General features: G+C 40.7%; 1 protein-coding gene across 1 annotated transcript in view; it reads left to right on the forward strand.

Annotated features, from left to right (window-relative positions):
- The window catches only part of ST6GALNAC5 (ST6 N-acetylgalactosaminide alpha-2,6-sialyltransferase 5), a 110,951-nt gene that overhangs the window by 85,867 nt on the left and 6,025 nt on the right, over positions 1-19,059 (forward strand). Inside the window, exons 3-4 of the mRNA XM_060232042.1 lie at positions 7,180-7,589; positions 15,751-15,858. Of these exons, the coding sequence (XP_060088025.1) occupies positions 7,180-7,589; positions 15,751-15,858 (518 nt within the window). The remainder of the gene's footprint in view (positions 1-7,179; positions 7,590-15,750; positions 15,859-19,059) is intronic.

A 19,059-nucleotide genomic window follows, 5' to 3' on the forward strand; every position in this document is an offset into this window, starting at 1 on the left:
CTTTAAGACCTTGAGTGGTTTGAGGCAAATTTATCTGTGGAACTACCTCTGTGACGGACTCAGGTCCTTAGCCTGAGTAGATGAGAAATAGGCTTGCAGCGATGGGCTGGAACATTGCCCGAGCAACGGAAAAGTATCCTTTTGAGGTTTGCTCAGCAGAAAATCGCCTCAGGATTTTTAATCTGAGCCAGGGGGTCTTCGAGTGAAGTCTTCAGTATACCATTCTGAAGGGAAGACAGTGCGCTTAGGCCGGGCAGTTGTAAAACCAACTGGACGATGAGCTGAGAGTGGCCAGAGTGGCTGAGCTCCTTGTAGGAGACAGAGCTGAGTGGACTCTGTCTGGAAGAGGGAGTTTTCAGACTGTTTGAAACTCTCTGAGGGAGATTTTGCTGGTGCATCACGCAGTCTCCAAGTACAAACAAGATCACACAAATACACACTGAGGGGAGAACTGGATTCTGGTGGTCAGCAGGGTTGCCCAAGACTCAGACCAGAGGACTAGCTGTGAGGCTGAGATGCATCGGAATTGAGGGGTGCGAATCCTGGAAGATAGCTAGTGTGAAAGGGTCTGTGAGGGAGAATACTGACACCAGTCAGGAGTTCTCTATGCGTGTGTGGAAGAGGGATTGAAATTTGTTATTTATATGATTTGGCACTGCCTAAGTTAGGGTAAAACATCTGAAGAAACAGCATTCTGAGTGCCCAGAAGGCACAGACAGCCTGTGTGAAGTAGAGTCTAGTGGGACTCTGAAACCTGCCTGGTTTATTGTTTATTTTAAGGATCTTCTGCCATAGTCTTGTTATATTTTTTCCTCAGCTTGAAAAAGTCTCTACTCTCTGTAATTATTTTATTCTGCCAACCAGCTGCCAACTGATTTGCCTTTTAATACTGAACAGTTATAATCAATAATATTTCATCCCCCTCCTTGCCTTTTGTTACCTAATAAACATTTTGTGGTTTTTTAACTTTAAAACCATCTGGTGCCAATTATTAAGAGTTCTGACAGGATTCCTGGGAGTGTTACTGAGGGACGGAGGGAAAGTGACCGGGGAGAAATTTAAAGTGGTCGCCTCTCGAGTAAGCCTCTGACTGGTTTCCTCACAGCCTCCTCCAGTATACCCCCGGGAGAGCATTACATTACATGGATAATGACCTACTGGTGATCCCTGGCCCCAGGGACATCCAGCTGTCCTCGACCAGGCCAGGGCTTTCTCAGTCCTGGCTCCAACCTAGTGGAACTCTCTGCCAAATAACACCAGGGCCCTGCAGAATCTTATGCAATTCTGCGGGCCTGTAAGGCAGAGATGTTCTGTCAGACATTTGGTTGAGGGTAGCAATGGTTACATCATGGCTGGCAGCCTCCTTTGATGTCCTCTCAGATTGACTTAATTCCTCTCTCCCATATCCATGAGGCACCCACAGGCTGGAAATGGGAGGAAACTGCACATTTTGCCTCTTGATTTTAAATTCATGTATTATATGTTCTGATATTAACTTTATGATTTTACTGTTTTTATAATGTTGTACATCACCTAGAGCCCCACATCTGTGGGGATTAGGTGATTCATAAATGCAATAAAATAAATACTAGAAATTCTGTTCATGTGTACTCAGTGGGGCTTACTTCCAAGAAGGTGTCTTAGATTTCATTGTTAAGTATGTTCTTAATAAGCTTTCCCACCAAAGTGATAAAATGTAAAAATAGTTAACATAGACTGAGTCTAGCATTGATGACACATTAAAATTAAAATCTCTTGCTTTATGGATCTGCACATAACACACTTGTTCCAGTGTGCCATTATTTAGAAATATGGCATCCAAATTCACCTAGTTTTGTAGAAAAATTCTACAATAAGCAATGCTTACAAAAGCAGCCAGCTGGCACAATAAAAAAAGAAAAGAAAAGAAAAGTGGAGCTTAAAGGCCAGCACAATGTTATCAACATAGTTGCAGGCTTAACTACAGGCAAGGACTGTCACTCCCCTAACAATGAAATACTTGCTCCATATGCTCATGTAACATTGTAAAATATAACATAACAGTTGACAAACTTATTGCTATTTTATCAGCACGACTTAAACTAAGGCATTTGGAATTAGTAATCTTTTAAATATATTTTTGACATTTCTTCTATCTCTGCCACTATACCAGAGTTGGTTATGTAAGAAAATACCAACTGATATTTCAGAACTTTAAAAATATTTAAAGTTGAAAGAAAATACGGACAAGGGTTTTTTTGAGCAGGAACACAGTTCCGGCTGATTTGGCATCAAGGGATGTGGCCTAATATGAAAATCCTGCTGGGCTTTTTCTACAAAAAAAGCCTTGCATTATAATATTTCAACGTACCAGGTTTTATATGCAGTCACAGAGAATATTGGTACCCAATGAATCACAGACATACTGTTTTGAACAGAGATGTATTTCTAGGGCTGGCTCCAATGTTCCACCAGTTTTTAGGGGGGGAATTTCCTTTCTAGAGTGGGTAAAATACCCCACCTCCTTTTTCATTAATCTTATCTGGTGTCCAATCTCCAATCTGATCCAGTTGCTGCACAACTTTTTTTTTTTAATTGAGTTTATCTTCCTGGCAACATTGATTATACCTTATTTAAGAAAATGTGGTAAATGTGATGTAGACATTAAGATCTGACATAACTTCCATAGGCAAAGTCAATTCAGAGTGAGGACATCAAACAGTAGCTGATAGTTTTATATATATTTGAACCTCTTTATTCTTCTGTGAAAAGTGCTCCCTTCTTTACATTCATCTGTCTCTAAACCTTTCCAGTTGATATTTCTGTCATCTTTTATTTAAAACATCCAATGAGGAAAGTTCCACCACCTTCAACTTATTACAGTGATGTTTTTATAGTTAATTTGGGTTTAACTTTTATAGACAATAGCTCCTTATGTAGTCTTTGGCTGATAAGGTGACGCTGAGTGGTGGGCACCAGTCCTGGCTGCTCCTTTTACAACAATTGATCAGATAGCACAGATTCTTAATTTATGTATTTATGTATTTATTTTATTCCATTTATATCTCACCCTTTCCACTGAGGCAGGCTCAGGGCGGCTTACATGGTCATGCATGTGCATGAATTAGGGTTGCTGAGTCCAATTAAAGAAAAATCTGGGGACTTTGGGGGCAGAGCCAGGAGACATTGGGGGTGGAGCCAGGAACAAGGATGTGACAAGCATAATTGAACTCCAAGGGAGTTCTGGCCATCACATTTAAAGGGACAGCCCACCTTTTTAAATGCCTTTCTTCCATAGGAAATAATTAAGGATAGGGGCACCATCTTTTGGGGCTCATAGAATTCGACCCTCTGGTCCAATAGTTTTGAAACTTGGGGGGTATTTTGGGGAGAGGCACTAGATGCTATACTAAAAATCTGGTGCCTCTACCTCAAAAAATAGCCCCCCCAGAGCCCCCAATACCCACGGATTAATTCCCTATTATTCCCTATGGGAATCGTTCTCCATAGGGAATAATAGAGTGCCTAGTAGACATTTCCCCCCCCACGCTTTCTAAATGGGGGGGAGGGTCTCCATACCAGGGAATCCCCCCTCCCTGCCCCCTCCCTCTCTCTCACACACAAATACTTACTTGGTCTTCTTCCAGCAGAACTTTGCTTGCTGTGAAAACGAAAGCAAGGCTGCACAGGAAAAGAAAGGGAGGGGCCATGGAAACTGTTACTGACCCTTTCCCATTAAGCCCTTCCTGTTTCCTGTGCAGCCTTAAAGGGGCACACATTTTAAAAACAGATCAGAAGCTCTACAACAACATGATGCCTACAGGTATGTTCTCTCCCCCCCCTTCCAGATTTTTTGAGAGCGGGGGAGGAGACTGCAAAAGCGGGGGTCCCCCACCCTGGGTTGGGAAGCCTAGCATGAATATAAACATATAATAAGACATAAAACAGTTTAAAAGCATAGAAGATTTACATTTCGGTGCTATGATCTTAAGTTTCAGATTGATGTTCTCTGTGAAGCAGGTTTTAGATGGTCCTCTCCACTGCTGCTATAAAGTAGATTACAAGAGGTGGTCTGTAGGTTATCTAAAAACTGTAGTGGCTGGCGGTCTAATTTACAAATGCCTGGTGTAAGAGTGCCGTCTTACAGGCCCTGAGGAATTGTATGAGCTCTCGCAGGGCCCTAACTGGGGCTTGGCTATCATCATTCCAATATATAAGCCATCCAATTACCACCAGTTTGCTCAGCACAGTGAGCAAACTGTATGTGAGCCACATATTTTGGAAACTCTCAGATTGATTAGACCAAGAGAACATCATATCCAAAGAACAAGTGGACTTTAGACCTAGCCATTTCCACTTTAGACCAATGCCTAGATTTACATCATTTGGCAATGAAATAATAGTGCCAGATCCAGTGGGCCGCTCTAAGTAGACTTTGTCAACTATAAAATGGCCTTTAATAGCATTGCTAAGGCCAGCTATGAGCTAATTTAGAGGCATCACATCAACTGAGTGTAGATTATTTGCTCCTATTCATATGCTGCATGAGAATAACTTTCTGGTAATTATTCAGCAAGGTCAGCTTTCACTGTTAAAAACGTAATGGTCTAAGCATTGACCAAACCAGAATTCCATCCACCAAAGCTGGCAAACAGACCCATACCTGTTTTACTATATGCAGATGAGGCAGCCATCTTGTACCACTCTGAGGTAGGACTCAGAAGAAACCTCCATGCTCTTACAGTATACTGCAAGGAGGAACAATTAATAATACATTTTCAAAGACTAAGATCCTATTTTCATTAGGAGACATTAAACACAAATGGCAGGTTGATGGGCATGAGATAGATAAAGGTTTTTAAATATCTCAGTCTAGTGTTCCAATCCACAGGTTTGTAGAAAGTCCAGCTGACTCAGGCCACTGAGAGTGCCCAAAGAGTGGCATCAGCTACCCTGAGATTTTTCTTTTCAAAGGGAGGCTCACACATTCTTTATGTTATTAGATTTTTCCAAGCCAAAATATTATCCAAACTTTTCTGTGGCTCACAAATGTTTACATAAAGACATCTGCCCCCTAGAAACCATACAGTTCAAATTCCTAAGGAGTATATTTGAAGTCCCTCACTGTGTGCAAAACGCAATTCTTACAATGCAGTCATGGTAGGTATTGCAAGAGGTGCGATACAGCAGCTTCGCAACTCTTGCAATACCTACTGTTGTCTATATGCCTTGGTTTAAGCTAAATTTAAATCCATCTGGATTATCTCCCTTAATTCTTTTAGATATCTACCACTCAGGTTGGGTGAATGCCATTGACAACAAACTATAACTGTATGGCTTTCTCCCCTTAGCAGTTTGCCACATTGGGCCCTCAGGAGCCAAAAAATTAATATAACCAATTTCAGATACATCTCTCCAAGATGATAGAGCTTGGGCATGTCTATAACTGGCAATGGAGAATTGCAGCTGAAACTCTGTGCCAGTTAACTGTATTCCATAAAATTTCCCAAATAGCACAGAGCCTCCTTTCACTCTGGCCTGGCTTAATATTTTGCCCTGAGAGTTATAGAAAGGAGATACCTTTGCATTCCATACTCCTGGCGCCTTTGCCCCTCCCAATATAGCACAGCTGAAACAGCCAAGCATGTGTTACTGCATTGTAAATTCTACAAGGACATGCACTCCATACACCTCACCCCTTCTCTATCTATGTTCCCAGGTAGATTGGGTATATTTTATACATCCCTTCTCCGTGTGCAGATCAGTCAAACAAGACCTTAATTAAAGTGGCCAAGTTCTGTGGTAACATTTTATTCACAAGGAAGCTGATAACCCTGATTCTCAACACTAGTATATGTTAAGGTTTTTAATTTTAATTTTCTTAATGTTTATGCCTATATGTACTAGATGCAGATTCTGTTGTTATAATGTTGTTTGATTATAACGATATATATATTTGAGATAAGGTAAACAATTAACTCTTCTTTTTAAAAAGTTTGTGCTAATCTTTCCAAGAGAGGCAGACAAAACATATGAAGTATATGAAAGTGTCTTCCAGACTATTTCAACACAAATGTTTTGATGTATTTGTATTTGCTGCTGCAGCACTGTTTTGGGGAATAATCTCTAACTGCACTTTCCCATGTTACCATGTTACCCCCTCCTTTCCTGCAATTTCCCCCAAACCTGCCTTGGTATAACCCTTGATAAGATCTTTTAGGAAAGATTGCAATTGAAGTGATTTTTTATGCCAAGTGAATGGGAATGCGCATATTTTTGTAGGTCCTGCTCACATTAGTGCTCTGTTCCTTACCTTAGTCCTTGCAACTGCCATTTTCCCTAACTGAAGGGCTTTTACATGTTTATTTTTTTTAAAAAAAAATCAGTAATAGTCATCTTGCTATAAATTTTTTAAAAATCTATTGCAAAAATGTACTAATTCACAGCTTTTTAAAAAAAGTTAGTCTCTAGCCCTTTTGGTTCTGGAGTTCAGCCAGTAATTTTCTTTTAATGATTCCACAACAAAATGGGCTAAGATTCATTAATATTTAGTGAATGCTAGAGCAATCAAATGAATTTATGTGTGTGTGTGTAAAAACTCCCCCAGTAGCAAGGGTAAATGGCAGCCATGGGGGACTGATGCAAGCAGGCTGCAGGAAAAAACTTCCATATGGATGTATGTACCTTTGCTACTGAAAATGCATCTACATTCACAGCAGTAGTGAGAGCTACACGGAGAATCATCTCTATGTCAAAGCAGTTCAGGTGGTGCAAAACTAGATTAAAATAAAACATCAGATTCTGTGACATATCAACAGAAGAGGCTCACAGTGGCATATATTTCCCCAGCTTCCCCTTTATCCAGTATGCCCAGACCCCCAAAAAGCCATTGCTAGGGTTGTAGAAACCTCATGAACAAAATATCTGAGACACATTGGACTCTATTAAGGAGGGGAAATCAGGTAAAATTGCTCCTTGCATCTACTTTAACTTGCTTTGCAAAGTTTTGTTCACTAGCAAAAAGGTTTCTGAAGAAAAATGTGTTTTCTAGGCTGAGAGCAATCTACCAGCTGATTCTTTAGGAGTAGTGTGTCTTTCATGATAGCAGAAGTCTACCATTCATTCAGTTGCTTATATAATACCTTTAAAATTCTCAACAGATTTGAGTATCTTTCTTCTGAGTCTCATATTTCTCTACAGCCTTTGAAAATGCACTGTACAAGTTGTGCTCTGGTATCAAGCTCAGGACACCTTTTGCGAAGCCAACAAGGCAGCAAGATTGACCAGACAGAGTGTGTGATACGAATGAATGATGCACCCACACAGGGATTTGGAAAAGATGTTGGAAACAAGACAAGTTTACGAGTCATAGCTCACTCCAGCATTCAGAGGATTTTGCGGAATCGCAATGAACTGTTAAATATGAGCCAAGGAACTGTATTTATCTTCTGGGGTCCCACCATCTATATGAGGAGAGATGGAAAAGGGTTAGTTTATAATAATCTGCAACTGATGAATCAGATTCTACCTCAATTAAAAGTATACATGATATCTCGGCACAAGATGCTTCAGTTTGATGATCTCTTCAAACGGGAAACTGGAAAAGACAGGTAAGAGAACTACTATATTTTCAGGTCTGTAATAGAAAACAGTGTACCTTAATTTCATTTTAATCAACGTCTCTAGAATGTGCTTGTCTTTCTTTGGCTTCTACTAACATGTAGTATTTTATGTGTCAAATGTTAGCACTTAGCCATGGCAACATAAGGCATAACTATGCAATCAAATAATTTATTTGCCCATCAGTTTCTAATGCTAAAAATAGTGTCTCTATAGAGTCACCAAAGAGAATTCCAGAGCAGCACAGCAAGAAAGACGACACTGCGTTTAAATCTCACTTTGGGTAATATACCTGAAAGTAGATTTTACTGGTTTTGAAAAATGAGAATTGATGGGTTTTATTTTTATGGAGCCAATGCTGCCGTTCTGTGAATTATAATGGCTACTTATTGAATATAAGCATTCCTGGAACATTGCAGCAGTAAAGCTTCTTGTAAAACAAATACACATTATTCATACATTAGGTGCTTCTGAAGTGCTCATCTTATATCTCCAACTGGGAGAAAGGCAAGTTATTACAATATTTGCCTCTTTATGAGTCCATTTATGGCTGGCAAACAGATCTTCAAATCAAATTTTTAATAAGTGACCCTCTATATGACTAACACATTTCTACAGATAATGTTTGAAACGGCATCTTCTTTTTTCCCCTGCTAAAAGATAAATTTATTTTTATTACTTGTGTACTCATTATGTTTCTACATAGTAAAAATGGGATGAAAGCTCAAGTACCACTTAATGCATTTATGTATAAATTAAGAGCTCACTTTGGAGAGGAGTAAATCTAATGCAAAGTTATGTGCTCTTTCCATTTCAAAGCACCATTATTTTCACTGGAAGCATGTATGCAACATCCTAGGCTGCTATATGCTTTGGAAAACTGATTTTGTCTTCCAATACTTTATAGAGGTCTAAGCATGGGGAAACTGTGGCAATAGCCAGTTGGGAACGGACCTTACTGGTAGGGTAGTCAGTATATCCAAGCAAAAAAAATAAACCCAAACATTGCTGTTTTAGGTCAGCTTGGTTATACCCGAAGTGACTTGGATAGGGTTGCCAGGTCCAACTCAGAAAACATCTGGGGACTTTGGGGGTGGAGCCAGGAGACTTTCCCATTTCCTGAAATAAATACATTAAAAATACAGCAGAGCAGTTCCCCTGAATACAGTCTTCATTTCCTTGTCCTCCAGCAGCTAAACTTCCACTAAATGAAAGTGAACACACACTCTCACAAAGCAGTCAAAATAAATACAGTTAGCAAGCACACACTTTTGTGATCTCACTGGGCAATTTACTCATATTGCTGAATGTAACCATCTGCAGCATTTCAACCAGCTTCTTCAGACTAATAGGAAAATGAAATAGGAAATCAGACTAATAGGAAAATGAAAGAACAGTGTAGGGGGTGGAGTTTTCTTCCAACAGAGGAACTGAAAGCAACATGGACTAGACTGAAAACACTAGACTGAAAGCAACATGGCTATGTCTGCTCGCCCCGCCCCCTATAGCTTTCCTGCCAATATTTAAAGGCACACACACATTCAGAAACACAAACAGTTGCAGCCCTCTTCTAAACTTGCTGAAGTTTAAAAGCACATAGTGGCTGTTGAGGTGGGGCTTTTCCCCACTGGCCATCTGGTTGAAAGCAGGGAGAAGCCTGAAAAACTTGGGGATCCTCCACCCAGACCAGGGGACTGGCAAACCTAGACTCAGAACTCTCCCAAAATTCTGAGAGTAACAGCAATTAATGTCTCCAAATATGGGGAGAGTTTGGGGTATGGGTGTAAAAAGGGAGCAAAGAGGCAGCTTGACCAATAAACAGCTGTTTGGCAGCACCTGGTCCCATTAAATTTTAAAGGTTGTTATTTTCTATGATGGTAGACTTGGGGCTAAATCTACTGTTACAGAAAATAATAACCCTTTAAACTGTGAAGGAACCAGGCACTGCCAAACAGCTGATAGTTGGCTCCCCCTACCCCATCCCTTTATTAAAAGAAAAGGGAGGATCTAACCAGTTTCACTCCAAACTCACCTCTGTTAGGGGCTCTGAAACTTCATTTTGGTCCTTCCCCTTCATCTTCAGCCCTTGCTGCTGACATTGAAGACATCAGAACCGATTCTGATTGTCAATGGTGTGCCAATTGGGAGGTTCCTGAAAAGGCAGTACAAACATTTTCTAAGAAACAATAAATACATAAAATTAACTGCCTAATAAAGGAAGGTAAAATTGCAGAAAACAGAGACAAGCAGAGCCTCTGTATATGACATACCACACTACATAGAATGGGCTTATCTGGGGTAACATTTAACCACACCAATTGCAAATAATATATTATAAAACTCAAATTCCAGAGCTAGAATACCTGACACCTCTGCTCCTATAATAACCGTTAATATTTCTGTTGAAAAGACTAACTGATGCAATATGTCCCATTACAATGTTTATTTTAAAATGTAGGACAACATTTAGAAAATAGTGGCAATTATATGGGATATCTAATCACAGAAGCTGCAAAACCAGATTACAAAGTAGCTGTACTTGAGAATAAGTTTCTAATTGAATAAGGGTCCATTAAGAAAATATGATTCAGAACCAATATTACAGTAATTAGATAAAAGAAGCATAAATGAAATAACTGCAGAATAAGAATTTCCATAGAGATTATAAATGAGACTGTGATGGAGCAGAAAGGTCTTTAATTGTAATTTAGTATGCACCACAGAATTATTGGGACAGTGTGTTACTTCATCACATAAAAGACTATGTGATTTCCTCTAATAAGCACATGACGTACTTTCATTTTTGTTCATTCTAACGTAGAAGTTGTAAAACAAGAATTTTTTGGGGGTAAGAACCTTTCGCCATAATCTAAAATAAAAACACAAGACACTGTTGCTTTCCTGTCAGCCTCAGATGGTTGCATCATCAGCAGAGGCAGAACCATTTTTAAAAAATTTGCCTAACTTTTTCTCTCTAACTTGTTTTGTAAGACTCCTTGGTTTTGCTGCCTAGTACAATAATACTTTTTTGTCATAAATAAAATTCAGTATAATAAAGCTGTACTTACCCACCCACATATGCTCATTCATGTTCTGTAAGCCTACCTCTTTGATATGGTCAATCTCTCATGGACAATTTATGCACAAAAGCAAATTTATGCTTCACCCTGTTGGGTGCAGCCTCAAATGTGGGACTTCTGGGTAGAGGCATTTGGTACCTTTGCACTGTATAAATATTGCCAAACAGGTTATCCTCACTGTTGCCTCTGACAGTGCAAACTACAAATTAGGGAGGGAATCCAGACTCCAGCACTGTCAGAGCTAACAACTCTAGCTATCAGTTTTTGCTTGGAGCAGGAGAAAGAGATCTTTGCATGCGGCCCTCAACCACTGTGCAGGAATATCTCTGAATCAGGGCCAATCCAAAAGTTAATTCCATTTATTTTCATTGAGAAATACAGAAATACCTGTTGTTTATCCCAGAATGTATTCCTCTTCCCTCCCTTTGTTGCTAGGATAGCACATGGAAGGGCCTTCATTGGTTGTTGGCGGCTTTCTCTCAAAGCAGACAAAACAAAAGTATGGTAAGGTGAGAAATATAGGTGAGGAAAATGCAATAAGCCACCTCGAGTCCACTGACTGAAAATAATGGGATTGAAAGATATGAAAACAGGGACAGACTTTGCTCTGTCCATCACAGAGCTGAACTGGAAATTTGGCATACTGTACCCAACACGCAGTGAACATACATCAGTAGGGTTGCCAAGTCCAATTCAAGAAATATCTGGGAACTTTGGGGATGGAGCCAGGGGACATTGGGGTGGAGCCAGGAGCAAGGGTGTGACAAGCATAATTGAACTCCAAAGGGAGTTTTAGCCATCACATTTCAAGGGACCGCACATCTTTTAAATGCCTTCCTTCCATAGGAAATAATGGATAGAGGCAACTTCTTTGGGGGCTCATAGAATTGGACCCCCTGGTCCAATCTTGTTGAAACTTAGGGAGTATTTTGGGGAGAGCCACTGGATACTATACTGAAAATTTGGGGCCTCTACCTCAAAAAACAGGGCCCCCAGAGCCCCAGATACCCATGGATAAATTCTCCATTATTTTCTATGGGAATAAGTCTTCATAGGGAATCATGAGTTCCCAGCAGACATTTCCCTCCCCTCCCCCTGCTTTCTGATTACCCTGAAGCAGGGGGAGGGCCTCCAAACCGGGGAATCCCCTGCCCCCACCTGGGGATTGGCAACCCTATACATCAGGGATGGGCTATATTTTCCATTTGTCTTGTGATGCAAAAAAGAATGCATAGCTCCATTGGTATCATGGCCATTGCAACTAGCTCCTATCTTATTAGTCATACAAAACAATATAGAGCCAGTTTGGTGTAGTGGTTAAGTGCGTAGACTCTTATCTGGGAATACCGGGTTTGATTCCCCACTCCTCCACTTGCAGCTGCTGGAATGGCCTTGGGTCAGCCATAGCTCTCGCCAGAGTTGTCCTTGAAAGGGCAGCTTCTGTGAGCTCTCTCTCAGCCCCACCTACCTCACAGGGTGTCTGTTGTGGGGGAAGAAGAAAAAGGAGATCGTAGGGTGATCTGAGACTCTGATTCAGAGAGAAGAGTGGAGTATAAATCTATTGTCTTCTTCTAGATTCAGGAGAGTAGCCATGTTAATCTGAAGCAACAGATAGAGAGAGGGTGGAGTTGGGGTTAGTTGCCAGAAAGGGCAATTTGGAGTCAAGATGCATAAGTAACTAGGCAGAAATATAGCTGAGATTGGATTAAAGCAGTTGGTAAAACGTATGAATGGCAGCAAATTAGGATACAAATACAAGAGTTAACAAACAGATGTTAAAACGAAAGTTCGAGTCCAGTGACACCTCCAAATCCAACAAAGTTCAATTCTGGGTATAAACAAGAACTGAGAGATTTAGCATGCCCAGAATTGAACTCTTATTTGTATGATAATTTGCTGCCATTCACAGGTTTTACCAACAGCTTTAATCCAATCTCACCTATAGTTATCACCCAGTTACCTTTGCATCTTGACTCTATGTAAACCTTCCTGGCAACTAACCTTCTCCTCTCTCTAACTGTATGTAAGGCTTGAAGAAAACTGTTTCAGTGTATCTGAAGAAGTGTGCATGCACATGAAAGCTTATACCAAAAATTAAACTTTGTTGCTCATAAAGGTTCCAATGGACTCAAACTTTGTTTTGGTCATACAAAACACCTTGTTAATCATGACAGCCTCTGGATACAATTTCCTAGTCATACAACACATTTGACACCAATGGAAAAGCTTTAGCAGATGTCATTTTATCTTAACAAGACAACGACTGGAATAAATGGATTTTTAAAAAAAAAGCAAGGCAAATTTTTAACATTGCTTAAATGGGCAGCAATACAGGGGATCTTCCAGAACTGTGTATCTTTCCAATGACTTATCCCTTGTGCCATTTACCCAAACTAATCTGATGGGAAGCTGTTTGTCCTGTTGTGAAAATCAGTGTTTCCCGTGAGTCTGAAGTTGAGTGCAATGGAGAAAGACATAGAAGTACTCAGCACTGCAGGGCTTAACTAAATGATATTCTGGGCAAGTCAGAAGTTTTGAGTGCACTTTTAAAGTCCTTATCAGGATACTGTCAGTCACCAAAAAGACAAACCAGTCAATTCTAGATAAAATCAAATATGGATTGTCCCTAGAGTTGCCAGGTCTGACTCAAGAAATATCTGGGGACTTTGGGAGTGGAGCCAGGAGACTTTGGGGTAGAGCCAGGAGCAACGGTGTGACAAGTATGACTGAACTCCAAAGGGAGTTCTGGCAATCACATTTAAAGAGATTTCTCTCCTTTTAAATAGCTTCCCTCCATTTGGAAATAATGAAGGACAGGGCACCTTCTTTTGGGACCTGTAGAATTGGACCCCCTGGTTCAGTCTTTTTTGAAAATGGAGGGGGGGAGTATTTTGAGGAGAGGTACTGGGTGCTATGTTGAAAATTTGGTGCCTCTACCTCAAAAAACAGCCTCCCCCAGATCTCCATGGATCACTTCTCCATTATACCCTATGGGAATTGGTCTCCATAAGGTATAATGGAGTGCCCAGCAGATATTTCCCTCCCCTCCCCAGTGTTCTGATAACCCTGAAGCAGGGGGAAGGCCTCCAAACTGGGGGATCCCCTGCCTCAAAGAAGATGATGAAGAAGAAGATATTGGATTTATATCCCGCCCTCCACTCCGAAGAGTCTCAGAGCGGCTCACAATCTCCTTTACCTTCCTCCCCCACAACAGACACCCTGTGAGGTGGGTGGGGCTGGAGAGGGCTCTCACAGCAGCTGCCCTTTCAAGGACAACCTCTGCCAGAGCTATGGCTAACCCAAGGCCATTCCAGCAGGTGCAAGTGGAGGAGTGGGGAATCAAACCCGGTTCTCCCAGATAAGAGTCCACACACTTAACCACTATACCAAACTGGATCTCCAAACTGAGGATGGGCAACCCTAATTGCCAATGGAAACTAAAATGACCAAACTGAGGCTCTCACACTTTGGTCACATTATGAGAAGACTGGAAAACACAATAATCCTAGGAAAAGTTGAAGGCAGCAGGAAAAGAGAAAGACTCCACATGTGATGGATTGACTCAATAAAGGAAGTCACAGCCCTTAGTTTGCAAGACCTGAGCAAGCTTGTTAATGATAGGACTTTTTGGAGGTCCGTAATTCATAGGTTCACCATAATTTGGGGACTTTGGGGATGGCGCCAGGAGACATTGGGGTGGAGCCAGGAGCAAGTGAGTTCTGGCTATCACGTTTAAAGGGACTGCACACCTTTTAAATGCCTTCCCTTCTTTGGAAATAATGAACAATAGGGGCACCTTCTTTTGGGGCTCATAGAATTGGACACTCTGGTCCAATCTTTTTGAAACTTAGGGGATATTTTGAGAAGAGGCACTAAATGCTATACTGCAAATGTGGTGGCTCTACCTCAAAAAACAGCCCCCCCCCCGAGCCCCAAATACCGGTGGATCAATTCGGCACTCTATGGGAATCAGTCTCCATAGGAAATAATGGGAGTTCCCAGCAGACATCCCAACCCCCCTGCTTTCTGATGACCATGAAGTGGGGGGAGGGCCTCCAAACCAGGGGGTTCTCTGCTCCCAATTGGAAATTGGCAACCCTAGGTAAAATAAATGTATTAGTCTATAATGAACCACCAGACTCTTCTTTTGGTGGCATTACTTAGCAGTATTGCGTGCTAGTTTAGTGGTATGGGGTCATGCTGTAATATTCCAGATTTTTTCCAGACAGTCAATTAAATATTTTAGAAATATTGGTGATTGTCATAAAATTAATAGGGGATTCTATTGCTCTAAGAACCCCGTGGTGCAGAGTGTTAAAGCTGCAGTACTGCAGTCCTAAACTCTGCTCACGACCTGAGTTCAATCCCCGGTGGAAGCTGAGTTTTCAGGTAGCCGGCTTGAGGGTGACTCAGCCTTCCATCCTTCCGAGGTTGGTAAAATGAGTACCCAGCTTGCTGGGGGGAAAGTGTAGATGACTGGGGAAGGCAATGGCAAACCACCCCGTAAAAAGTCTGCTGTGAAAACTTTGTGAAAGCAACATCACCCAGAATCAGAAATGACTGGTGCTTGCTCAGGGGATCTTTCCTTTTCCTGTACTGCTCTGGTATATTATCCCCAAGTCTCCTTGAAATGTCACCGCAGTGCAACGGGATCATTAAGTCATACTGAATCAGAGCTAGCAACTCCCATCCAGGAGATGTCCAACTGCTGAAATAAATGTGAATCCATCTCATAATTCTTCATTAACCATGTACAGAGAGAGTCTTTCCTTTAATCAGAAGCTTTGTGCCAATACATAGTTTGAAGTTAACTACTGTTTAACAAAACTCAAGTGACAAATGCCACAGCTGGGTGCAGCATTATAGCAAAAAACAAAACAATTACCCAAAACATTTGCACACTGATCAAGAAGAAAAAATTGAGTCTATTTCATGGTAGAAGAGCATAATAACTGTTAGTTGCCCAATGTTCACAACCTTTCCCATGAATTTTAATAACTTAAAAATGCACCTAACATTGTTTTTTCTCAAGTATTAGTCACCCTGGGAACTTAATTATTTTTGTTTTCAGGAAGATATCCAACACTTGGCTTAGCACTGGATGGTTCACAATGAGTATCGCATTAGAGCTGTGTGACAGGATAGACGTCTATGGCATGGTGCCACCAGATTTCTGCAGGTAAATTTTAATCTGGATTTATGACTAGTTTGCAAAACTCAGAGTTGCACATAAATATATAAATCTATACTATCCATGAAACATAACTGTGGTTTCCCTGAAGCTCTTAATTGGCAGGTTTCATGATTGGGTTCTGAAAACAACAAACAGTATTTAATTACATTGCATAAAATATTAAAAGTTTTTGTTTGCACTGTGAGAAAATTAATCCACATCTTGTTAGTTTCTTCTAGCCTCTGAATATTTATCAGCTAAAAATAATTCTGTAATTGGCATGAAATTAATATGGGTGAAAAGAGGAGTAAAAAACATTAGTTCAAATTATTTTCCAAATAGATTTTTTTTAATCAGTGAAGGAGACTTTAGGTTTTAAACAAATTTTGTATGTTTGCACATATCAGAAATTGGCAAGTTTCTTCAGTTGGATGTGATCTGTCTACGTGGGTGGCTGTTCTAGGGCAGTTTATGTGATCAAGCTGCCATGGGATGGCCACTTCGGATTTCAACATAGTTAGCCATTGGAAGCAGTTTACAACACGGCTTAAATTTCCACAACTGAATACTGCATGGGGGGAAGAGGCATAGTTTCTACCTCACACCTGCCACTTACTACTGTATGTAGAGTGGGGAAACTGCAAGCTTGGTGGATCTCATTCATTACTTATATTTTCAATATTTAGGAAGTTTCTAACAACCTCTATATGTAAAAAAAAATTGGGACTATGTTAAGACAAAAAATGAACTTAAAGACTTTGTGCATAGCCCGAAAGATGAGGTAACAATAGTGTGACACGCCTTTTCTACCATCTGAGAGGACCCACACAGACTCCTATGATTTTGGGGAAACTAGGTTTATTTTAAACCATAGTCCTTCCCCTCAGTTACCAGGTGTTTTAAAGGGAGCAACTGTATAGGCTTTGGGTTCACTGCTGTGAGGTAAGTTTTGTGGTGAGCAAGTAGAATACAACGATCATTGAGCCAGGAATTGTATATAAACAACACAGATGTATTTATTTATAGGATGGTTTCAAAGAACTGATCAACAGCATAGATCTCCAGGTAGTCAAAGGAGAAACCTGGCTTCTATTTTAAGTTCTACTTCTGTTTGGTTATAAGTGATTGGAGGGTTTGAGAACTGTGTTTGAACTTTTTTCTTTTCTTTTTTCTTATTTAGGAAGTGGAGGCTAGTGGGATGGAGGAATCACTGCTTTCTTTTTCTTTATCACAAAGCCTCCATTAACAAACCCAGGTCACATAATTTCATCCCTCATCTGGGGCTGGTGAAGAAACTGAAGTTACATCTCTCTCACTCTACCACATTACCAGGCAGAGTGACCCTTCAAACTGTCCTTTTACTGAGGCAGACCCAGACTATCACGGTCCTTTCCGAGGCAGACCTGAACTCCCCCCCTCTGTTTCTCTCCATCATTCCAGCCCCCCTTTGAAAGGTGATTGGATGCTGGAGCAGCACTCCCACACGTTCAACTGAGGATTCTTTATCCCTTCAGGGCAGGACAGCCTCCTGTCCATCACAAGAAGATCCCATATTTTATAGTTTTTAATTAAAATCTCATTAAAACACCTGAACCATAACATGAGCTAAAGCCTCCAATTCTCCACTGATTCAGCCCTTACCTCTGGAGACTACTTAAATAAAAAAAATTGTCTTGAGATGTTTCTAAAACTTTCAGCTCTGACAAAAATTCAGGATACAGGAGTTCCATATGAATAATACCCCCTGTAAATTCCTCTTGCTTGTCCTGATTTGCCACCCAAATAGTGCAGATGAATGGGTGTCCTTGATTATTCTTAAAAATATAAGAGCTACCATCTTAGTTGGTATTGAAATACAACTGGAAGAGACTGAGATAACAGTTTCTGTTCCCACTTCAAAATCAGAGAGCCTGTGTCACAACCCAGATGGGGGTGCCCCCTGACACTGCCACCGCTGTGGAATTAGGGTCCCTTGGGAAGGCCCAGAGTCCCCTCCCAAGCCCTTCAGATCCCTTCCTTTAGCCAAGAAAATAGGCGTGTCGATGGTTTATTTAAAACAGGTAATCAATAAAGGATAAGTGAACAGATAAGGTGCTTTAAACTACAGTAACGTGGGTAAAGGAAAATAAACATAAATCCCCTAACGTGACTAAACTTAACTGTCCTAGTCTATTAGGTCCCAGGCCTCAGCCTGCTCACTCTCTCCTGAACAGCAGCCTTCCTTCCTGCTTGATCTCTCAGGAGGAAAAGACCAGAGAATGCTTTTAAACTGTTCTCCTCAGAACCTACTTGGACGCTGATTGGCTGAAACCAGAGCCAAGCATTCTGGGGATTGTAGGCTGTCTCTTCCTATTGAAACACTGGCCTCACAGGCTCACTAGGCCTCTCTCTCACAACACAGCACAGATCATGACAGCCTGTGTGCCCCAAAGCACCTTGGCAGAACTAATAAAACAATAGCCCTGCTAACAACCCCAGAGATATTTTTAACATATGCCTAATTCTAAGGGCACAAAATATAAACTTTACTATAGACAAAATAACACACCTTTCATTGCCAGCTAAAACATGTAACAGATTAAAATTATGTGAACACTGAGGGAAATATATAAAAGCAATATATATGTAATTCTTACAGATAAATACAAATAACAACTAAATACAAAATAAGGTAACATTGCAGTTACCACTCTATCACAAGGACAGAGTCTCTGAGGATAGCTAATGCCCTTGCAGTGATCTGACAATTCTGCGTGGTAAAGCATTTACTCTAGTCAAAAACAGTTGACAAAAATTGGGACTGTTGGAAAAGTAAAATAACTCAGCAAAACAGGAAAAAGTTTCTGAAAACCCACAATGAGGTAACAGTTATAGCTTCATTTTACACATTGCTCAGCATAGCATGTTTGGGGGTAGATCAGGCTGAGAGTGTGTGGCTGGCCTCAGTGAGAGCACCATGGTTGAGGAGTGATTCCAACCCAGGTATTTGTGATCCAATCTCTAGCCACGACACCTTCTGAGAGGCCCTTTTTTCCTGGCATGCTTCCTTATTATGTCTACACATGTTCAGTCCTGATAGTAAAGAAAGATTGTATTTCCCTATAGGTTGGCACATTTACTTACTCCCAGCAGTAGTAAGTTAATAGCACAATCCTATGCAGAGTTGTTTCAGTCTAAGCCCATTGTGCATTATATTGCACTGTAAAT

Source organism: Heteronotia binoei, chromosome 2 (assembly GCF_032191835.1).
Source record: "Heteronotia binoei isolate CCM8104 ecotype False Entrance Well chromosome 2, APGP_CSIRO_Hbin_v1, whole genome shotgun sequence".
NCBI classification, from domain to species: Eukaryota; Metazoa; Chordata; class Lepidosauria; order Squamata; family Gekkonidae; genus Heteronotia; species Heteronotia binoei.